Below are 25,317 nucleotides of genomic sequence, written 5' to 3' on the forward strand. Positions count from 1 at the left end.
TTCCCTGTACTAGTTACAGTTTTTTGAACGTGACTGCACATTCGCTGAAGTCCTAAGAACTTCATAGAAACGCGCCTTAATGATCGTCCTTTTTTCGTTAAGAAGAAATTGCCCGACACAGGAGTTTTTTCAAAGCGAACATTTTTCTACTCGAACGTGTAGATTGTTTCCTACAGTGTATACAAATACATGTGTGTATATTTGTTTACTTCTACTGATTTATCTTATTTTAAATAATGAATATTTATTTTTGTTGAATATATACTCGCTAAATAAAAAGGATATTGATATTTCTGTGATTGATAAATATGGGAAATTTGATTCGTTCATGATCGATGAAATTAATGAGAAGTAATTAATACGAGGCGTTCGTTCGATGCTCTAATTTCACTAAGAACTTTCTCAAGTGATTTATCATACATATCATGGCGTAGCATTAATATTAAGTTCATTATTCATTATGACAATATTGAAGTTGCATAATCTCTAAACAAACTATATTTGTAGGATCGTGATAAGGGCGTGGCTCGAATACATTTAGGCGAAACTATAGAAGAGCTTAAGAAATTCAATGCTAGACGAAAATTGAAGGAATCTGTAAAAGTGGCGATCTCGTCGTCGAAATGGCACATTCCGTATTCGGAAATTAACGGCGACAGTTTTTTCGACATAGGCGATGATGAAGTTATAACCACAGGTATAAATATTTTTAATATCTATTTTTAATGTATATATTGGTTAGTTAATTATGAATAAGTAGGAAGGAAACAAATAATTGAACCATTAATCTTTATATAAAACTGAACGAATTAAGGAAGTAAGTGTCATTAAATAAATTCTTGAAAAGTTTTCAATTTTAATTACCATTAAAACATCATAATTTGTTGATGTATTATCTTTTGTTTATTTCAACGTTGCTTAGAGTTGCAAATAATACGTGATATGATCTAATATTAAATCAGTTGTTTAAGTTAGTTCCAGTTCTAATTAAATGAGTGGTTATTTTTCTACTTTAATATCGTTTAAATTATTGAGATTTATAAATTCGTTTCATCTATATATTCTTTTTATTACACTTCTGAAATTTTTCGTTAATTGGAATTATAGGAACTAGTACATATTATCGAGAATGATTCAATGTATCAATTGTGTATTACTTATTACGTACTATCATGTGTATCTTCTAAAGACGAAATTAATTTTTAGGTGCTGTAGCTGAAATTTTAGACTCTCTGGATGATATTGAAGTACTTCAAGAGAGTGGAAGACTGACACGTGCTGAGATACTTAATGCAGTTGACGATTATCGTCTTCGAGCCATTTTAGAGGTAAGAATATGTATATTAAAGATACCCTAAAAATGATTTATGTATCAACTTTTCTGACTATATGCATACATATATTTCATATTTCGTAAGAAGGTATATGAAATGCAGTTCCCACGTTATCTTAAAATATTCTATATACGTAATGATACTATCGTTCGTTCCCTCTGTTAAAAATTATGTTGTACATCAGAAAAGAAATTTAATGAAAATTTTTATTTCTCACGCATAAATAACTCTAATTTATTCACTTATTGAGTGTCGATAATATAACGACTAGAATGATAAAGAATATCGTTTGAAGTCAATTATTACGAATTTATACGACTATATACTCATGTGTCCTTTTCCAACATAATTTTTATTGATATAAATTTTCATTATTGGGTATATCTGAAAATGCAAACACACACACTCACATACTCATACGCACTTCTAGAGTTCCTTCTTTACCAATACGCAGAACGGCAGTTTCCGTCATTCGTGGCGCCACCGTTAGTTTCTGTCGGTTTCAATTTACGCCAGTTACGCGTCCTCATTTGACGTGGGAAAGAGCGCAAGCGCTCGAAGTTCGTTTATTAAGATGGCTGACGTGCTGGTCTGATAAACAAAATGCTATACAGGATTGAAATGGCGCCGTATTTCGTCTTCCATCGCATAGATGTTTACGTGCATCTCTTTTGTGTTATATAAACGATCGCGTGGGATCGAATAGCCCACGTGTTAAAACTGGAAACGAAAGTAAACAATGATGCGGCTTTGTCAATTAATATATGTCGGCGAGGTCGAATTGGTCGGTGACCTGCTCGAATTTGCCTACCTCTTGGTGAGTAAATCGATTTTGAACAAAAACGCGGGTAATCGTCCCTCCGTTGGTTTTCTCTTTTTCTTTCGTCGGTAATGTAAACAATATCGTCGCTCCATCCACACACGAACCAATCGCTGTAACGTGATGAGACATCTAAAGGTTCCGTGATGAACTAGCGTATTTTGCCGCGAATACGATTAGTACATGGCTGACAGACGTGACAAGCGGATGTGTAGAAAATAAGCACCTTTTATTGTAAGTTTATTTAAACGTTTGGACGAAATTGATCTTATATTTGTTCAAGTATTATTGTCTCTATTTCCTCTATGTCAATGTTCTCGATACGTTAATGATTATTAACGATTTCAAGACATTTATGGGAATTGTATTTCACGATATACAAAACGAAATAACTTGAAACGTATTTATGAGATATGTAACATTCTGTAATATTATACGTATATAAGCGATACTATTGATAATTAGATCATAAGCGTGTAATTGTTATTTGTAGTTGAAGTATTGTTATATCTTTAGTTTGGAAAGTTAAATAGAATGATTAATATGGTTATTGTTCTTTAGCTTTACGATAGAATCTCGACCAGAGTTCCAACGCCATGCCGAGCGCCACAAACAGATGCAGTTCAGCGTGCGCGAGAAGTCGAGGAACTACTTCGAGAAATAGAGCATTCAGCGATACGAAACATCGATAGGGCGGATCTTCGGGAACTCCATGAACTTCTCGTCCAGCCGCATATGAGGGTAAGTCTTCGAGAAATTTATTTAAATTTTGATCGATTCGTCGATAATGATTTTGGCGCGAACTACAATTTAAACAAAGCTTACTGTATGTATGTATAATCTCGTGGCACTATACTAATCAAACAATAAATTGATTCTTGAAATTTTATGTAATTAAATGTACATAATAATATATAAATATATATTATATATATATTTTTATTATATTTTATATATATTATATACATAATATGGAAAAGTAAAGAATGTGGAACGAATATAATTTTTGGAGGAAGTATAAATTGTATTTGAGTATAAAATATATAGGGCTATAAATTATAGTCGTGTTTATGAGGAGGACAAATGATACACTCTCTTACACAAAGAAATATTTCACTTTTAAATAACAGATTGTATCAGAAACAATATGCAGTTAAATCAATTTAAGATTGTAAACGTTATACATTAAAAAAAAGACTAGACTCTTTATAAAATATATTTCTCAATTAATTGTAATGAATAGGAGGTTTACGGTGTGTTTATTGGATACAAACTATATATATTATCAATAGATATAAATTTACTTGTATATCAACCTAAATAACGATGGGAAGAAACTATTAAATTAGATTTTTCTATTGAAATCTAAATAGTCATTGGAAGAATATTTATTGAAAGTTTCTAGAAAGAAGAACTGTTCATATTCTGTTCTTTTACTTTTTCTGTTAGAATTGCATACAATTATTATGCATTCACTATTTATCGATACAGAGTTTCAATTCCAATCGTATATTTCTCTATTAATTATACGAAATAGGATTTCTAACTAATTCTAGATAAATTTATCTTATTTCAACGCGGACATATGGTTGACACGACTTTGTTCCAGGTGGAAGCATTTTCGAGATTTTAAGGTCCTCTCCGCTTCTTATGCGACGACACGTCCAACGACCTATAATCTATCGTTTACTTAAATTCACTCAGAGTCATTTGCTATCGCTTAATGTTACATTATATGTGTACAATTATTAAATGCCTCCATGTGGAACCAATTCGTTCGTACACAATATTCTCCTCTCGAAACTTGTTAAATTTCATATAAAATATCTCTTGTATTATCACAATGAATTAGCTATATATATTTTAAAAGTAAACTATATAAGGCATCATAAGACACCATAAAAGGCCCTAAAACCCCCTGCGTCTATCTACTCTATCCACTTTCACAAAGACTGTGTAATCTCGGAAGAAGCAAAAATGTATTGGAACTGGGTCGACAAATTGCTAATCGTTACAATACCGTTTCCTTTCTCTCTTGTTTCCCGTTTTTGGTTGAGGCATCAATGCGAAGGGGTCTTGCGGCGTACTCGCAATTACATCGTTCTTCCTTTCCGTCGTGGCAGTCGTCGCTGGTGGTAGTATATTTATCGCGGTGTTTGACATTGCATGCGATACACCGTAAATAGGGCACAGAAATGTAGGTCGATCGTTAAAATTCTCATTTAAAAATCCCGTAGCTGTAGTGAGAGAAACACGTAAAGAGGGGAAAAAGATAGTACGAAAGAGCAGGACAAATATGGAGGAAGAAGAGAAAAAGACAAATAGAGCTGGACTAAAAGAACGATAGGGCTGTTACTGTGAAAAGAACGAGTTCTGATAGTCGACTGGGTCTACGTACCATCGTGAGAGACGACTTATTAATTATTCTTTTCACGCTGAATGTTATACACGTTCGTTATACTCTTACTTTTCTGGAAAATTAGGTTGTCCGATTCTGGTTCGATTAGCGTTATGGAAATTTATTACTAGCCCGAAGCGTTTGCGGGCTCGTCGTTTGGAAGGAAAAATTTTGCGTGCCATTTTGAGCTTGAGGAAAATTCATTACTCATTTCTGATGATATCGAATAGTATAATTATGTATTCGTTGGTCAATAATTACAATTTCCGTAGATAATGAAATGCTTTTATTTCGTTCGACTGTCGCTTTTTACTGAAAATGTATATGCCAGGTTTCATAGAATTTCTACGTTCCTATATTCATATAATAAGGGCAGCTTTTTTAAAAGAAGTGATTAGTATTTATTATTGAGATAGTTAATTTTGTGATAATAAATATGTACTTCTGACAATTCATAAAAGGGAAGATTAAATGTTTTCTTATAGGTTCAACCATAAGTTGTATAATAACTGGGAAATTTATATGCAAGTTAATTTGTAAAATGATCCACAAACTTGCTATATTTTATATTAAATATCGTGTAGACTAACACACCCTGCAAATATCAAATATTTTTTTAACGAGGAAGTCTTGCTATTCCATTTATATTTAACGAAATTTAAATTACTATAAATTGAAAATTAAGTACAATTAGATTAATTTTGATAATTTTACATTTCGTTTTGATGATATATAGAAGTCGTATTGGACATAAAATTCCACGTATTGTGCTGTAAATTAGTGAGGGGAGGTCAATTATTTCATTATATGAAAATGGCATTGTTTGTATACATATAGCATTCTTTTCTGAAAGATATATATGTAGTTTAAATATATACATTGTCTTAGCTATCATACATCATCTTTACCATTATTGCTAATGCTACTATTCTTATAATTAACACATTAAATGCAGTTATCTATATTTTAAATAACTCATATTTGTAAATACAGAGTATTTTTGTATATCCATATGAAACAAATATTAATTATAAATGAATGTAAAATGTCAGACTTTTGTTGGTGGATACCTTCAATTATAGAATTTATACATATATACTTCGTTTTCAAGTGACCATGTTATTTTAAATGAAATTGACAGTTCAAAAAAGGTTTAGTATCTTCCGAATAATTTTAAAAAGTTGTCGTATATAAGTGCATGTCAGAAGATGCGAATAATGGATCCTTTCCAGGACTGTATTAACGCTTCCTGGTAGAGCTTGGAAATATCCAAGAGTGAAATTGCAGTTGCAGGAATAATGAAATATAACTACTGTTCGAGCGTTCCAGAGTTACGATACGAGTTTCAATACGATTTCGTCCGTACGAGTCAGTTAGAGAAGCGAAGCTGGCTTGATATACCTGTCGCAGTAAAAAGAAAAAAAAAAGAAAAGAAAAACAAATCAGCCTCGACTAAAGTTCGCCACTTGTTTGCGTATCAACTTTCAATCTATTGTGCTTTACGTACCTATTGTTTCAAATTTGATTTTTACGTAGATCTTTTCTTTTCGAATATATTCACTTTCGTGTTATCTCACATTTTACATTTTAATTTTATACTATTTTAAATAATTAAATAATAATTTCGTTCTATGAAATATCAACATCTATAATAAAAATTAATAGAGATACTGGGACAAATTTTTATTGTAGCTTTTTCGGTGTACTAGGGACAAAAATTTTATGCAGTTTTCATATCACATCTTTTGTATTGTATCATATATGTATTTATACATTTTAGTATTTTATTATCAACAAATATATGGTAAATAATGATCATAATACGAAGTAAAAAATACTATAATTACAAAATAGGAATAGTATATCTTACGGAGGTATAATGATTATTTTATTAATAAGAAAATTAGGCTAATATCAAGTGAGTCATGCAAAGGTATTCTATGTTATGCTTTTATAGTCAATAGTTCTTTTATTCTCTTTTCATATGAAAAATATTCAGTTTCAAACATTGAAAAATACAGAAAGGGGAAGATATCATGTTCAAAGCTTCATGAATAATATCGAATTTCAAGATATTTCATTCAAGAAATCGAATAGGTAAATATTTGCGCGTGGAATATCTCGTCCGTGGATATCAAAGGTATAACAATGCCAAACATAGGATACGTTATATTTTTCACATTAATGTCTTTTTCTAGTTTTCCTTTACATGTAAATACCAAACGATAAGGAAAATTATGAAATATCTTGTTCAAAATATACGAACGGCATCGAATGTCGAGAAATCTTGTTGGAATAGGTATTTGTACCTTGGATATTTCCTTTGCGAATACCAAGTCTAATGTTGCATCATCGAGTAGTTTCGTCGAAGCGACTTGCCTACAGCTCGTTCTGGAAGCAATACTTCAGAGAAAATGTTTGTCAACAGCTTTCTAACTGTTGCATCAGACGTGTTCTGAATGTTTCATAGTGTTTACAATCGATCAATCGCACTCAAGACTACTCAGAGGAAGAGAGAGAATGGTGGAAACGAAGGAATTTGGTAAAAAACTGACTTCTCTTTTGGTACTCGTTCGATAGAAAACAAAGTGGTTGACGAATTTAAAGCGAACATTTTGACAGATATATGCGCATAAATATTCGATCGACTTCGAGATCGTGCAGGTCGACAGGTCGACAGAACAGTACTTGCAAATAGAACAGACAGTTAGTTATTCAGATCTTTTTTCTCGAATATCGTCCTGTCGAGCCATCGAAGTGACCACGATCAAAGTTGAATAACGTGCAGTTTATTATCGTAACGAATGTATGTATAATTTATTGACTAGTTAAACATTGATAGACGTGTAGATTAAATAATTGAAATGTTAGAAATGGCTTTTATCTTCTATGAAAGAATTTAATGAAAAAAAGAAAGCTTGAAAAAAGCTTTCTCTAAAGAAACTGTTCGTAAGTTGAATATAATTTTGTAATTTATACGCATAAAATTTGTTTGAAATATATTTTTATTAGTAAGCTAGGAAAATTGATTACGAATAATTGCGTTATTATTTTTGAGGAAAATTTGTTCCCTTTCCACTATTAGAATATTTTGAAATGTAATTCTGTTGTATAATATTTTCATTTGTCTTTTTTCTTTTACCATCTTGGTATCTATTTTATGTCCTTATACATATATATATATCGCGAATATATTCGCTGTTTGACGCGAATGTCGTGTTATTTCAAAGCAATTTGTTGCTTGTGTATTTAGTAGGACAACTGCAACTGGCTATTTCGGGCTTGTGTATACGTACTGCCTATTCAGGTGGTTTATATATAGGTAGAAACTATTCAAGAGGGTTGAGGATTGATCAATTAGCTCGTGTTATACTTTCTCTGGTACATTTTGATCCCTACTATTTTTTAGCATTCAATGGATTAGTTGGCTAACACGCATCGGGGTCAACTAGAAACTTCAGGCGAGGTAGAAAAGATCAACCATGTCCAATTTCGCACTATGAAATAAATTCACTCTACTACACGTAATCAAGTGTTTTTAAGGGACAGGACGAATTTTTTAATTCAATTCCCGTGACACTTCTCACGCCATTTATATACAACGATGAATTGAATTAGTATCAGTTAGAGAGTTATATATTATTTTTGAAACTGTGTATATAGAGATACTAATAAAAAAGCTACTAAAAGTAGCAAAAGGAATCAAGATTAAAAATACGCCATAAAAAATATCTATACTTCATAAAATATAAAGTTTACAATAAATGAAAGACGAAGTTGTTCATTTTTTGTTTTACATATTACATTAGTATCCGGATCTGTGTATTCCACTTATACCAAAATTCTGCGTACAAGATGTTTTTTGACGAATTTGATAACTTCTGGATTATAAAAAAGCTAGTAACAAAATGATATGTTATTCTGATTTCAACCACTGAATATTCTATATTATATTATACAAAACATAATATATTTTAGATTATAGGAAAAATCTGATTAATTACAAATAACAAATTAAATTTCTTTCATTCTAACATTCATATTATTATACTGTATTTTGCATTTTTCACTCATTGGTTCCGTGCATTTTATGACATAAATGAGACGCGATTGTTCTAGCAAACTGTCTACACTATTTTATCTTTTCTTTTAACGCGACAAACCTATTACATTCCTAATACGCCCCTAATACCTTCTAAGAGCATTAAAACAATTTCAGTCAACTCATCTCGTATAGCGCGTTTCGCATTTCAGCGATCAAACAACAGTCGCCGTAGCTAAAATTTTTCCAACAATCACATGAAATATATTATTCTTCTAGCAAACCAATAATATTATCTTCCATTAATTACACAGTCTCGTTACAGATAAAATTGAGAACCTTGTTGCATTCCTAATACATTCTTAGCAGCACTAAAACAATGTTAGTCAGCTTATCCTCTTATTACATTCCTAATACAATCCTAGCAGCATTGGAATAATACCGATCAGCTTATTCTTTTTCTCACACGCCTATCAATGGCTTCTATTATTTCCGGAAAAAGCAAATACCTCGACTCGAACGTGCCAACATAGCCAGCCTCGTCAAGCATCGATACGCGCGCGAAACAGAAGAAACGATTCTTAAAGTTGGGTCACGATTGATTCACGTTCTATCTTTCAGTAGCACCGGGACGATGGTCGAGACTGCTCTAGACCAATCGGCAGTTGCTGGCGTTGACGGTACTGCGAAAACGTCGGTTCCTCGACGCGGGGGTTGCTGGTCGCGTCGCGCGTTAGACCAGGGAAGCCGAGGGTGAGATGGCTGGCAAGAGCTGAAGGGTATGAGGGTGGGGGATGCTCGTTGGAGAAAGGGGAGTTGATGCCGGCCGAGGGTGGTGGGCGTCAGGCTACGAAAGCTAGTATGTCGCAGAACGTAGATCGCGAGCGACGCGTTCCGCTTCCCCTAATTCACGGTTTCGTCGACAACTGTACGTCCCCTGGGGTCGATCGTGTTGCTGGAACACGTGGAGATGATTACCGTTCGGTGACAGTTCGCGTACGATCGGTCCACAGTTTCCCTTATCATTGGTGAGACGTGCTACGAAACCATCCACCGGCGAAGAGCGCTAATTTCTGGCAACGTTTTCTCGCGCTGCCTGTAAACACCCGGCAGTCCACACGGTTCGAGACGACCTCTCGCGAGCGTCACGTATTTCTACCTCTTGCGTTCTTCGATATTGTGTTTTATCATTGTGATCAACACGACGTACTTCGCTGATGGAAGTGTGTTGTTATACCGGAGTTTCCTGATTCGGTAAATCCACCAGTAGATCATCCAAAACGGCAGATATCCTACCGACCGCTGACCAAGCGTTTCCTTCTCATCCTCTATTCACGTTTCGCCCGTTCATTCACGAGTAGCCCACTTCGAGCTCGAACGTTTGATTATATGGAGAACGCAATTGGTTCGAGCTCGATAGTAATGGAACTCGCGTTTAGTCGCTCAATTGTTTTTATTTTGATCTAGTTGTTACGAACGTTTCTTTGAGCTAAACACTTCGCCAAGAAATAAGCATGAAACTCGAGAAAGGAGACAGGGTAAATAAAGCATTTGTTTACGTACTTTCGATCACGCGACTAAAGTTCGAGACTAGTTCGTTGTTGAACTACTTGGATCGCAGCTGTACGTATCGTGTTTTCTCGTATTTCCCTAGCGATTTGTTACTTTTACGTGGGTGTATCTAATTTCCAGAAGTATCTACAAATACTAACTTCGGTTTTCAAGGGTGGAGCGCTGAGCTCTGGCTCGTTGAATGAAATAGAGCGAAGCTTTCGACGTATCGGTTATTTGGAACGTTCGAATTTACGAAAAAGATGGGTCGCGTTTCCTGCCAGTGTAAAAGAATCTCGTGTAGTATGTCGCAGGGCGTTGATCTCTCGGGCGGTCACTGCGTGCAAAAAGCCGTCGAATGTCTTTCGTCGTGAATAAGCACACGTTTCTTATGTAAGCTTAACCCGATGGATACAAAGAAGCACGAAAAAGTAATGCGGAGGAGTAATATTCTCGAGAATCGTCTACACAGTACTCTACAGTGACGCAAATATTGGCTGGTCTGGATGAAAACAGAAACGGCTGATTAGGCAGGGGATACATTAATACACGAGCTGATATTTTAGGATCATCGGTAGTTTTCGAAAGACCTTGACTTTTCTAAATTTCTTGATAATTTTCCTATTAAATGTCACCGATAACTCCTTAGTTTTTTTATTCTTTAATGATGCTTATTTACTATCGTCAAGTTCCTCTCAACTCTTCTTCTTTTTTTTCTAATTCGGGAAATTCGTATCTGTTTAAAATGCGAAATATTTAAATACACGACAAATTGATTTATTTATACGTAAAGAGGAATTATGTACAAGGATGTATTTATACGTTAGCGAATATGTATTTCGTATGATAATTTATTCCTTTAGTTGGCATTAAAATATTTTATTCGTCGAGACGGCAGAATTATCAGTTAATTAATAATAAGATTAATTAATTTTGCTATACGAAATAAACCTATCGATATTTCGTTAAATGCGGTACGCTGTGAGCGATAATGATTTTAATTCTCGATCGATCGAAAGCCAATAATTTTGCGGTTTTCCTTGGATAATTTAGCAACGTTCTCCGATCGGTGCGGTAGATTCCGCTGGTTACTACCATATTTCACACTGGATCCTATCCCTGTCATAATCGGTTCATCTTACCACCAAGAAGTGGCTCTTTTCTATCATCTGATCTTTGCTCCTAGGGTATACGGGGTGAACCTCGTATCTCAGACAGGTTGTCTGACTCAGCTGTTAAGAACTTGTGGCATCGATGAAAGCCGGTTTCGGAAGCTGAAATGCCACATATATCGGACACTTGCCGCAATCGTCTTGTATTTTAAAATGCCATACCAGTGTCTTATTGGATTTTTATCGGCTTTTCTATCGCTGCAATCGATAATCCTTTAGGGATTTCTTGAAAACTTACAAAGAATATTTCAGGGATTCCTGTGTTTCCCCTTGAATCGTTTCGATGTAAACGCCTACGCTTTACTCTTACCAATACTACGATGTTTCATCGAACGTGTCTCGATGAAATACATACATATTCTTTTTATTAAAGAGCCTCGGAGCAATTTATTACATTGTCTACTGCGTACGTGCGCGCGCGCGTGTGTGCGTCCTTATATTGGATTAAAAAAATATATTTCGAGCTTTAATATGGTACTTCATTTCGCTGTAGGCGTCATTTTATTTCACTTTGCGGTTCTTTACATCCTGTACGGCCCTATTTTTTTCTCAGAGAAACATGAAATTGTTCTTTAAATGTAGCGTTTTCTATTGGTCATAATCTAATTAGAAAGTTGCTGCCGAAAGAGTTGTTCTCATTTCCATGCTCGTTAAAACTTTTCCGTGGTACAGCTGCGAATACCATCTAACAGTATCTACCGCTATGTATTCGTGATCCATATTGAATTATATTGAATGATAAAATTGATGCCAGTTCAGAAGGTAAACAAATGAATAGTTCGTATTAAGCATTTCCCCAATATGAAGTGTGTACGTTTGGTATATTTGAAATGGATATTTGAAATAGAAGTGGTTCGTCACATGGCAATCAAATTTGTTGAAGAACTAATCGTAATGGCAGAATATCGTTTAATAGCGTCTACAGATTTAACGTGTATGTTTCGTTCCATGTGAATTTTAAATTGTGTATACGCTTGATAAGATTTTGAGATTGATATTCATTAAAGTTTTACTTATCTCTTCCGATTATAGGTTACTTTGCTTAAGTTGTCTGACTAATTTTACGGAGGTTAAGAAAAATCTATGTACAATATGTATGTACATTCGAATCTAAATTTGAAGTTAATTAAGTAACCAGGTGGCTGGTAGAAACGAGAGTACATTTTGTTTAAAAATTAATCAGAATTATGGTAAATTTCATTACAGACAGAGTTACTTATTTGATGAAGTTTGTAATTCGAAAGTTCATCAGTCTCTATCCTTTTTTCATTGAATGAGCCTGTCCCGCGAAAATTTGTCTCGCCCGAGGTTACACTTGATTCCGTCTTGAAAATTCCGTGAATACTTTGGTAATAAGGTTTTACATAGTTCCGTCCTAGAAATTCCGTACATAGTCTAGGTAGTTTTAAAAGCGCAAGTGTAGTTTATACATACCTGCTTCGATACACATATTCTATTGTGTAGTACTACCACAGCGGTGCTGTAAAACAAAGTGGCTGTGTAAAGAGAGATATTCGAGAAGCAGTAAAATTGATGTAGCTGTTGTAGCTTCCATAAAAAAATAAGTGTTTTAAAATCATAAACAAGGAGTTTATAACGTCATCATTTTTTTCGTGTTTCATGCAATTTCATAATTTTCTTTAGTTTACTTTGTCTTTTTAATAAATGTCTCGATAATGTGAAAAGTCGTTCTTATTTTCAAGTATCAAGTTTGGTGATCGAATGTATTTTTAAAATCATAATTCACAAATTGCTTTTATTTTAAAATTTGTCTACTTATTATATGGAAGGAGCGTTTGTACTAAATGTAATAATGTTTTACTTATATACAGTGTCTATAAATCAAATTACAACGTTGCTGAAAGTTAAATATAAATAAAATGAAATATCGAATGTTCCATCTTTATCGATGATACATAATTATAATTGAAACAAAAATTCTCTTTCAAGAAGAATGTGTTCAAATCAGGGAATTAAAAGTACAATTTCGCGTGTAAAATAATTTATAGAATTATTTTTCATAATTGCTTAAAGTTCTAATGCTTCTATATCGTATTTAAAATTAACTGTTATCATAAATTCTCATTAAAATTATAAATATTTTGTGTATTCTTTTTTGCGTATTATAAATATTTTGTGTATTATAAATATAATAAAAATTGTCGTACATTTATTCAGGATCTATATATTTATACATTCAGGAATGAGAGAAAAATATCTTTTCAGGGAATTTTGTATTTACGCTAGATTGAACAAAAATTTGAAATCTATTGTAAAAGTCGACAGCAAGTTAATTACACATTAATATTACTGTTCTTTATGTATTATCAGTATTTTGCAAACGTATCGACGCATCATTCAATAGAATATGCGTAGCTATCGAGTATGCAAATAACGGTAAACACATTTAATAACGATACATACTATTGTAAAAGAAAATTAACATGTCTTCACATAGCAGTATGTTAAATTTCACGCTGATTTTCAACCGTTCCAAGGTATTTTCGTGCAAGTTATCGCGTCATCAATCGATTCTTTTATTAATTTGGCACAGCGTCCCCGTAAGTTCGATGTTCAATAAAGTCTAAATTATTAGGGCATCCTCGATTACAATTTTGGTAAAACGCACGTATGTAAAACTTTGGGTCAGCTCCACGTGTGCGTGGTTGAGCTTCCGCGGTTAGCTCAATAAGTTCCACAATGGTGCAACGTATATCTGGCAAGCCTCTGATTTTTTACTTGTTGCCAAATTAATGAGTGGTCGATAGCGATTTGTCACTGTACAACATAGCTTTCTTGTGGATCTATCGGCCCGTAATTCAATGGAAACGAATTTTTCGTAATTCGTTAACGATACGACTTTCGAGGATGACCGTTTCTACAAAATTCAGCCCAATAATTATCCGAACAAAAGATCGCGTATCTTTAAAATTCAATACGTGTATCTCATTTTCTCCTTTTTAATTTGATTTTGATTCCTTCGTTACGTTTCTTTTAATGAAACTAGAATCATGCGAATACGAAATGATTTTTATTATACATTTCTCTGTTCAAACTTAATTTTCTATAACATTACACAATTCAAAAATTACATATTCGTATGTTTACGTTTTTAAAATCATACATTCCTTAGCTATTTTTGTATTATGTTAAAGATATGTCAATAACAAATTTTTATTAAATTATTTTTTATTCAAATGTTTATTTATCAAATTAAAATGATAAAATATAATTAATTGCAATCTATCTTCGATTAGATAAATAAAATTCTGGTTATAAGATATCATAAAAGGAAAGAAGCTACAAACGTATAAACGTATTTGAACTAAAGGCGTAATATCGTATTTAACGTTTTTATATCCGTGGCCGAGACATATCATATCACAGTATCACGTGTCTTTTCATTAAAACATCGTTCAGGTATTCCGGTAAAAGATATTTTACTAACAATCGTAAATGAACTTACGTTTTTTTTTCATAAAATATATATAAATCTTATACGAGAAACATTAATCGTTGTACAATACGTAGTGCATACCGAAAGATAAACGCGTTCATTCATAGGGTCGCGTGAACGCGTATAAATACGAGAAAGTTAAAAAGAACCTCAACAAAAAGTGTCTGATGGTACCTACCCTTCTATGACGATAACAACACATATTAGTGTAACACAACGAAACAAAATTACTATCCTATACCACTACATCCAGTCTCCAACTTCTTGCGTCAAAGAGGAGCAATGAACGCCATCGATGAACAAGCATAACCAACCACCTCGTTGCTTCGAAAAAAAAACCCACGGCAGTTTACACAACCCCATAGCGTACGATTACAATTTCTTCCTTCGAATGTTCGCGCGATAAGCACACGTTGATTTCCTTCGGAAGAAACGGAGCAAAAAGCAGGAAAAAAAAAAGAAAAGGAAAAGGAAAGAAAGAAAGAAAAGGGATGCAAAGCAGCGAAGTCTGCACAGTCGTAGGAGACCTGCGCGTTAGCGCATTGATTGAATTTTGTACAGGCAGGCTGACGGGGGAGAGGGAAACCATGGAACGACAGAGGGATGGGCTGGCGGAGGATTGCTAGATTTTTGAGAGTGGGGAAGGATCGAGCGGGGATTCGAAGCGGCGGGTCGTCGGGTCGGCGGGTCGACGAAATTGTCGAGGGTGGGAGGACGCGGCGAAGCTAACGGCGCGACCCGTCTTACCGAATCTCTTCACTACCTCTTCGCTTTAAATCTCGTCGTCGCGTCGCCAAAGTTGCGGTGAGACCTTCTTCCCGTCTCCCTTCTACACGGTGTCCAAGTAATAATACGATAATCTTACAAGGGGTAATTGTGTGTGAAGGAATAAGCCGATAATATAAAATAAGATTTTTTTTATATAGCGCTCCGTTTTCGAGAAAATAGAGTTCGAATATGTTGAGATAAGAACTGGTCTGTTACACCCGCACTTGATAAATTTTTCAATTCAATTTTCTCGAAAACGAGGCGTTCTACGAATAAATTTTATTGTCGATTTATTTTCACACGTGGGATAACCTCTTGCCGATTATTCACTTCTATTCGGTCATCAACTTCAATTCGGAATCAAGTAAAGTTGAAGCATATGGTTCAGTATTTGTCAAATATATTTGACAAGTGTTCGAACACGATTTTCTCGAAAACGAAGCGTTTCGCATGAAAAAATCTTGTTCTTTATTTCCGACCTATCTTTTCACGTAGAATCACCAGCTAACCGATTATTGTACTATGATCGCTGTGACACCCCGTATATCCTTCCCTATTCCTCTCGTGTTTTCTTTTCCTCTCGTCTGATTCGGCCCCACTTGTCATTTCGTTCTACCTCTGCGTCTGGTCCACGCGCTCGCCTATCTTGACACTGTCAACAGTTAAAACTCGAATGTTCGTCGAGATTGCCGAGATCGGCTGAAACTTTCAGATACGATCCATGAACTTTAACATTACGGACGATTTGTGGCGCGTTCGACGGAAACAATTCGAAGAAATGGATCGGTGCGCGAGAGAGTGAAAGATTATTACCCTGGTCTTATCGATGATGAACGTTATTTGGACGTCTCTTTTTCCGAGAATGTCGTATATCGTTACGTTCTATGTTGCAATCATTGGAACGTGAAAGAGAAATATAGGTTATGCAGGGTTAAATGTGGTACTTGGAAAGGGAAATATTTTTGCTGCAAATACGGAAGTACGATTATAAAGATAACTGTAATCTTAACATTTCAATTCATGTAATCGTTTTATATCTGCGTTAAATTTTATCTTTTTTTAATTTAGATGTACAATCTTTTTAAATTTATAATTCTAAATATTTAATAAAAAATGGTTATTTTTTTGCAGAAGATTATTGCAAAATACATAGACAGCATTTCACCGATGTTTAAAACCCTTGATTAAATGTACGTTTGTATCCTTCTCTAAAATTGACGAATGGACAGATCGATACCAGTAATCAGACATATTCATTTTTATTATTAAATCGTTTAAATCTCTCTTTCACACACACGTCCAGTTATTTTCTACGAATGAGAGAGATGCACAGATTTATGTATATTATATTTTCAGTTCATTTTGAATTCACAAGTATGGAATTTAGTACGATTCTAAATCGTACGACCAAATAATATTTAAATAATTGATATTCTTGAGTGGAATTTGATATTTAATTACCTTTTCCCCGTAATAATTATGACTGATTACGAGGATTTGGTGAATCCATGGAAATGACTTACTTTTGTTCTCTTTTTCTGATGAAAGTTTACAATGATAGCCGTGGAAAGGAATTCTTATTTCGGCCGAAATAATAGAAAGAGCAACGAAGAAATCTTAACCGCTAAAGAGTATGACAGACTTAAAGAAAAGTGATGGTCCCCAGGTATTCACCATCTGCCTTGAAATTAGTATCAACACAATAAAAACGAGTAGAACAATTTCCCCATCAGATAGGGATTTATCATCGGGAGAAACAGTAGATAGCACATAAGAGTGTTATGTAAGAATGTATTTTTCGTGCCTTCTTTCTTTTTTCAAGTTAAACGATCTCGTAGGAGAAACAGTTTCGGACATTAAATTATTGCAATTTCATTTTATTTGTATATATAAATAAATTTATGATACGATTAAAAAATCGGGGAATAGACTCTTTAAAGTAAAATAAATAAAAATGGCGAAGTTTCCTCAGTCTTTTCCTCAATGGTAGAAGTAATATTTTTCTCCGAATGCTTTTTATATGACGATCTTGATTTTTTCTAAATTTCCATTTTTATGTTATCTCGTGTTTGAAATAGCCCATAAAAGGAAGATACGTCAGTTTAACCAGTGAAACAGTATGGCTTTGGTAGAAACCAGTAAAAAGTACCGGAAGAAAACAAGGTAGCTGATTGTTCGGAGTCAAACGCGCATATATCAATGGTTTCGCAATTTCTCGGCCACAGTAGCCTGTAAAAATCAATTAGCAGAGTCGGGTCTTGCACTAAACAAGAAGAATGAGACTGGTTAGCCAGAAAATTACAAGCCTGAATACATAATGAGGTCCGTATTTCTCTCCACCTAAACTGCTATTCGACTGAATTTCCAAGGGTTCTTGATATATATGTACCAATGTTTTCCTGTTTTCATTATAGAGAAGACACGCGTTCGCAAGCTCATCTGTGTGCTGATACTTTGTCAATTAAATCCTCCACAAATCGGGTATTTTTCCGATAAATCGTAGAGCTAGTGGGGAATTTAAGATTCCTTCGTATCACGTGATCAGTCCCCTGAGGGAATTCGGTGATATTACTAGTTCTTGTGTTTCCTACGGACGAGCATTCAGGCTATGCTGGTTTTGTCATCGAGTCTCTTTGTTTGCGTTCGAGCATGAAAACGCGCTCATTCCACGCTCATCTCTCTCTCCTAACTTCCACAGCATGATACTGTTTTTGATTTAGTACTGGTGCAACGTGTGTACGTGCATATTCTTCCTTCATCGTCATTCCTCGCGCCCATTGACAATACCGAATGAGGATTTTTTTCTTTCATGGGTTTCTGTATTGTGTTTGCACAGGGACTTTGTCTTTGGCATTCACACCCCTCGTTACGTCTAATATTCTTCGAATAATATTCGAATTAGAAACAAGGTTCTTTACCGGTAAATCTAAGCTATTGATCGATAATTAGATGCGCGATAAGAAAGATCACAATTGTGTTAGTTGATTTCAATGAAATCTATAGAATTGAATTAATAATCGAGACAAATGTGCACGAGTAGATTTTTATCATTATATTGATTATTCACAGAATTATATTCAAATCCGAAAAAAGGGTCATTTTTTGATGATTAGTTAGGTACCTGCAGAGAAAAGTTGCGATACTAAAATTGGTTTAAATCAAATCATTCATAGTGTATCATATGTAATTATGCATTATATAATAATATATAACTTTTATTATTAAAAATATTTATTATACGTAATAATGAGGAGATATATACATATCTATATGAATGAATTTAACTTTCTTAAAACTAAATATTTTTTCTGCAAATAAAACGTATATTTGATGTTACATTTGAGAGGATGTGACTTCGTTTAATTTAAATTTTTTAATAGCGTCATTACTAGTATCGTTTTATAGTTTTTTTCTCTTATTGAATGGAAATGCAAGGATTCGAGTAATTCCGATGGATTCGATGCCAAGCAAATGTAGGACGATTTTCTAGTACACGTAGAAACTTCTTTTTTTTCATAAGAGGGATGTATTTCAACGCTGCAATACGATCCTCAAACATATTTTTCCATCTACCCTCGGATAATACGATCAGTTAGCGACCTCGCTTGGATCGAGCTCGGATTAAAATTATCTTTGAATGAGCGCCAAGATATTCTTCTAGCGTCGAACATTTTATCATGTCAGATATCGAGCATCTACCCAATGCATCCGATGGTTTGTACGATTTTACGACTTTACGGTTTCTTTTCATTTGTATCAGACGCCTGCAGTAAATCGGTACTGATATATACTCTACGAGATTAAGATATTTGTTGCAACGTTAAGATGTTTAATATCGTACTGTTACGATGAGAATCATTTACATTGATTTTACGAAATTGAGCAGTAGTATTATGAAATTCATTGGAAAATAATACCTATATTTCGTAACTGTTTAACAATGAAAAATGTTTTTTAAACCTTTCTTTGATTATATAATTGTAGAACTACATAGTTAGATATTCAATTAATAGTGTTTATGTACATTTAAATTCATGTGCCTATACAATTCATATAACTATATCGACGCGACATGTATCGATCATATCGATTAGATAGGTGCATTTGTTTCGCAGGTTGCCAGGAATTAATAACTAAATAACAAGTTTACAAATATTTCAGACACTAGTACCCACATATATTTGTCGGTTACATCATTTACTACTTCAAAATATTTGAACAGAATATTACAAATATTCTGTTTTTACAGATTTCAACGTGAGAGAATTTTTGCAAATATCGATTACTTTCTTCTTTAGTCTTTACGTTAATTAACGCATCTTACGATGGAACAGGTGGATTTTATATACACGTGGCAAAGATATTTGATGTTACATTACGCGTTATCAGTAATTTCGGCTTCGCATGTTTATTCGCAGTTTATGATCATATGAAGGGAGTCATCAAGTTACTCATTAAAATGAAAGAAGAAAGAAATAAGTAGACTAAAAAGTCAACGTAAATTTTAATTCTCATCTTGTTTTATTAAGTCATTGGTAAACTTCAGTTAGATTACATAAATTTTCTTTTACATGACGAGCGCTATGTATGGTTTTTATCGTTTACAAAACACAATATACGAACGAACACGAAATACTCTAAAATATCCGAATAGAAGCTTATCTAACATAGCATATTACTAAAAGGTAACTACAAGTGTTCGAATATTTATGCGAGCTCGTACGTATCTATATATATTATTCATGTCTTTCTATAACACAGATGGTAAAGGAGAAAAGTCGTAATGCTGGAAGGAGACGTTATTTCTCAAAGACGCAGTCTAAGCGCCGTCTAGACGCAAGTGCATTAGCCGGTACCATTATTTGTACAATTATTTCGTGTTTCCTTGGTTATCTCGGTGCAGTCAGGCGTTCGCTTGCGTACAAAGACGAAGATGGAAGGGAAAGGATAACGTTTTTGAAATATTGCCAATCCTCTCAGGAGGCTGCAGATCGAAGTTACACACCCCTCCACTGAGTCCTTCGGGGCGGAAAGCCTGTCGTAGAAATAAGAGTTTAAGGAAATGGAAATGCAGAGGGACGTACATGCGAGTGCATAGAAAAGAAGGAAGAGAGAACGAGGTTGAGAAAATGTGCGCCGTAGGGAAAGTTTCGGCGCCGGTTTAAAGAGGAAGAAGAGCAGGGACAGAAAGACTGCGAAAGAATGACTTTTAGACGAAAGCGCTTCACGCACGTGTTACTCGTTTTATAACGTGCTGCCTCATCTCCTATCTCCTATTTCGGACGGAGTGCTTACGTAAACAGAAAATATTTGGAAAAATCAGAATACGTTTTGGAACATGTATTAGATACATTTATAACCGCGGTGCCAGACCGAAAGGCGCCTTTTGATTTACGCTCACCGCTTTCCGCCTCTTTCCTCTCGGGTTCTCCCTGTAGTCCAATTTAACTGTGTATATAGGTCTTTAACTAATACATTGATCTTTAGGTTAAAACATATCAATATGATAATTGAAAGATATAAGAAGCGATTAGTCGATGTAGAACGTAAAATTTATGTGTTGAAGTCTGAATTGAAATTTCGTATACGTGTGAGGTCACCTGTTTCTAATAAATTTCAAGTCAAACGAGCTTCATATTTGCATAAACAACACTGATTGCGTTTCTACTGGTTGGATTCCAAGGGAACGATGTAGGTCGTATTTTCAAAGCAGTTGCCCTCTGCACTTGCATTCTTTCATCACAAAGGTAAACTACGTCGAACAAAAGCAACCTTAATACGTTTAATCGGCACGAAGTTTCCTCCGCTTCTTCTTGACGTTCTATTTCTCCAGCAGAAACTCGAAGGAAGCTAGCACAGCTGCTAGAAATCAGATTTCCTCTCTTCTCACGAACGGTTCTGGTTGATCGACACAGATTTAATAGTTTGGCCGAGCTTTGATTGATTTATTTTCCAGAAAATAAGAGAGATCCTTCAAGAATAGCGAATCTTTGAAGTTTTCAAATTTCTGAACGAAAGATGACGCATTTTACGGACCGTGAAAGAAAGCATCGTCTGTTGTATCATCCTGTATTATATTCACGACCACGAACCGCTTCGTTTGCCATACTTAACCTTCTTTTTACTTACAAAGAACTTCAATCACACGCGAAGTCGATAGTCTTGCATGTCGCTATTCGGAAAAAATTGGTGGGCCCTAATAATCCTTCGCTCTGGCAAAATTTACTGCGTGATATGCGTTATAAAGTATATTTTGATGAGATTCGAATAATCTGGAAGAATTATATTGCATGTATATGTATAGAGCAAATTATATAACCTTATGTATGTAAATGAGCAATATAATAAAGTTGAGAAAATTGTGGCTCAGAAGTATAAAATTGTATATAGATATCGAATTTTATCAAATTTACTTTATATGATAAATTATTCTAAGGTATACGTCTAGATATATTTCTAAGGTATATTTCTAAGTAACATTTCTAAGGTAGAAGGTATAAGGTATATAAAGTAATATATGAATTGTAGTATTTGAAAGTAAAGAATAAGAAATTCTTGTTGAAGATTTAAAGATAGAAGGGTTGTATTATTTTTATAATTCGCGAAGTCTTTAAATGATTTTAATTCATTTAATCTTCATAACATTTTGAATATAATTTCAATAAACGCAGGATGAATTATATCGTATTTGTTTTATACATCGTTTCATTATATTAGAAATATATTTTATCATAATTAATGTAAGATCAAAAATATGATAGGAATTTTTGAAGAAATTTTCAAAGTTAGTTGAAAGCTTTGAGCTTGCATTAGGAAGTTAACTTTAGTATTTAAAATCCTTTCGTATGTCTGACCAATACCATACTGTTCTACTTCATTTAGACATTTTCGCGTTAAATCAACGCATCGTTTTGCTAATTATGTAATAGCGTTATATATGAGAAATTAATTTTAGTAATTATCGATATGACTAGCTTGTCATTTCCATTTTATTAAAATTGTTCACTTTGAATGTCTCATTTTATGTAACATTCAATTATAATGCATAAGACAAACAACTTTTTCTTTACATGTTTCTTCTTATGCAAGTAATATCACACTCATCCTAAGGTATAATATGACAGAAAAAATTAATTACTTCTGAATAGTGTCTTATTCGTATCGATATCGTTGCCCATACTTTCCTTTAGTAAAAGGAACTGGTTCTTTGCGTAAGCTTCAAATTGCAATGCAAAAGGTTCTCAAACACTTCTCGTTCTTTGTCTCGGCTTCCTCTGTGTATTCTTTGTGTCTTTGATAAGGTGTTGTTTCCTAGATTTTTCTATCTTCTGTATAAGGTACCCTTATATGGAATTATTCCGTTTAATCATTTGATTCAATTTTCTTTGACATCACTGAGATATACGTATTTACGACAGTACTACGAAAGTTCCGTTTACAGGCACGAATATCCTCGGCGCGTTTCTTTGTCGATAAACAGTTTCACAAGTCGCTGATACCGCCAGAAAAATTAATTTTTCTATGACATTAATTTTTCTATTTCTTTCTCCTTTTCGATATTGAGATGTAGCGAAAGTAATAAGCGAGTTACGAATATAAGATATTCATTTTAATGATTCTAGAACGGTACGAATAAATATCTTTTTGTCTTTTTGTATAATTGAAGTAAAATTTTGCAAGTCGTAAGTTAAGCTAAGTGTAAAAAGCTCGAGATTTAATAATTTCTTATAATTTTAACAATTTCACATTGTCATATTAAGTATGACAAAACGTTGCACAAAGTTCACGCAGTTTCTTGAAAGCTACACTTAGTTCCGTGTCAAGTATGAATCACATTTACAACTTTCCACAGCATCATCTTCTTTGTACTGTTCTTATTCATACTCATATGAGCTTCAAATCTTTCTTTTCCTCAAGGTGACACGATTTCCTCCTACCGCAAATCCTCTGTGGATGTGAACACGTGAGGAATATTACAAGTTGCTGCGTGCCACCTGGTGCTCACTTTATTAACGCCAGGTTGAAACACGACGTTCAAAACTAGACAGACCACAGTGACACAAAATCAACAAATTTTCATCTCTTTCAATCTCACAGCTTCTTTCTAAATAATTAAGGGATTCAATTCACGTTTCAAATAATAAGGTTTACGAAATCTCTTCTTATAGCGAGACACGAAAATATCTGTACCCTGGTAATACATTGAATTCGTACGATTAATAATCTTAAACTTGAATATCATCAAGATGTCTGTCAATGTATTTTCTGAACGATTTAATTAAGCATTTGCTCGGCATATCATTTATTGAAAAACACTAATCAATCATAATATAAATGAAAACTTAAACAAATCGTCTTTGATGCGACAAAAGTATTCTTCCTCGTGCGTGTGGTTTAGCCTAACATGAATCGAATTTTCTTTCCCAATTCCAAACGCTTCCCCTAAACCTCTTCATCGAATCGGACGTAACCCCATAGGGTTTCTCTGAATGAAAACCAATCTCCTCTCCACCGTATTCTCAACTAATCAGTGCACGAGCGATGTAAGTGAATACTTGGATGAGAAACCTGGACATTTAGTGAATCGCGTTTGCGTGTGACGATCGTCGAAAGCGAAAAGAAAAGAAAAAAGAAATGATGTAGCCGTGAATGTAAAGAGAAGTTGGCGCATAGGTGTGGTTACTGGAAGAGGAAAGCCAGGATTCTTGATGCAATGTGAAGTTCGTCATGAACCACCCTGCGACCAGGGATCCGCTTGGCTCCAGGTCGCCGGGATGCTGCTACCACTCGTGGAACCCGCAGGTGTATCCACCGTGCAGGGTGTGTCAGAGGCCGGTATTAACGCTGCAGCAGTGCACTGTACGTCATCCTGCGTCCTATGTACGCCCTTCTTATCCAGAACCAGGGCAGCAAGAGGAACGCCCGCGACGTCAGCGATCTGCCGAGACACCGTCGCCACGGAGGCACGTCGATATCATCGACAGGCGGCCACCCTCTAACCCGTATTATCACACACATCCACCGCCAAGCTCGTCCTCTGGACATCATCTGAGTAAGTCGGTTAGCGCGGCTAGGCTCGGGTCGCCGGGTGGATCGCTCGGTCAACGTTCTCCTGGTACTCGAGCACAGAAACCACCGGCACTCGAAACGCCACACAGATGGATCGGAGAGGAGACCAAGAAGTCATTACCATCACACGTTTATAAATACTACCTCGCTCATACCAAGGAATATCGTCGTCAGAATATCAAGGTAATTCTTTGGGAGCTTTATGTACTGCGAAGAATCGAAAAGAATTCGTCTGAGACAGGGAAGGAACAAGCAATGCATTCCCCTCTCTTGTTCACCTTCTGTCACGTTATGCTATCTTATTTGTACGTAATCTTATTTGTAGGTGTGAAATTTCTAGCTAATAGGGGTGCTTATTTTTATGATTGCAAATATCGGATTTATCTATGATTTCAAGTGTCTTCTTCTCTGAGCAGCATGAAAACAAGAGATCATCTTTTTGAAATATTGAAAATATAACGAGGGAAAGAGCACAAAATATGAATTATTTCGAGTCAAACATTTGTTACTAATCATTAATTTTCGGATGAAATACTTTTTAAGAAATAACGTCCTAATAAAAGTCCTAATAAAATATACTATTATAAATATTTTTATCACTTTTTCGTAACACCATATTTTTTAGAATTGCTGTAAAAAATGCAGAGTAATTAATTGCCGTAAATCTTGCGGGTGTTAAAATTATATTAATAGTGGAGGATATTTG

At 34.5% G+C, this 25,317-nt stretch overlaps 1 protein-coding gene and 1 long non-coding RNA gene across 10 annotated transcripts in view; one reads left to right on the forward strand and one right to left on the reverse strand.

The window, feature by feature from the left end:
- The window catches only part of LOC100645564 (peripheral plasma membrane protein CASK), a 266,777-nt gene that overhangs the window by 50,678 nt on the left and 190,782 nt on the right, over window positions 1–25,317 (forward strand). For all 9 annotated transcript variants that reach the window (XM_048408639.1, XM_048408636.1, XM_048408642.1 and 6 more), the window contains 3 exons: window positions 508–697; window positions 1,207–1,328; window positions 2,716–2,895. In XM_048408639.1, coding sequence (XP_048264596.1) covers window positions 508–697; window positions 1,207–1,328; window positions 2,716–2,895 — 492 coding nt within the window. The remainder of the gene's footprint in view (window positions 1–507; window positions 698–1,206; window positions 1,329–2,715; window positions 2,896–25,317) is intronic.
- LOC125385641 lies at window positions 1,216–2,405 on the reverse strand. The gene is made up of 3 exons (XR_007225129.1): window positions 2,146–2,405; window positions 1,759–2,054; window positions 1,216–1,354 (listed from the first exon to the last, which is right to left on the reverse strand). It is a non-coding gene; the product is annotated as an uncharacterized LOC125385641 (long non-coding RNA).

Source organism: Bombus terrestris, chromosome 9 (genome assembly GCF_910591885.1).
Source record: "Bombus terrestris chromosome 9, iyBomTerr1.2, whole genome shotgun sequence".
In the NCBI taxonomy this organism is placed as follows: domain Eukaryota; kingdom Metazoa; phylum Arthropoda; class Insecta; order Hymenoptera; family Apidae; genus Bombus; species Bombus terrestris.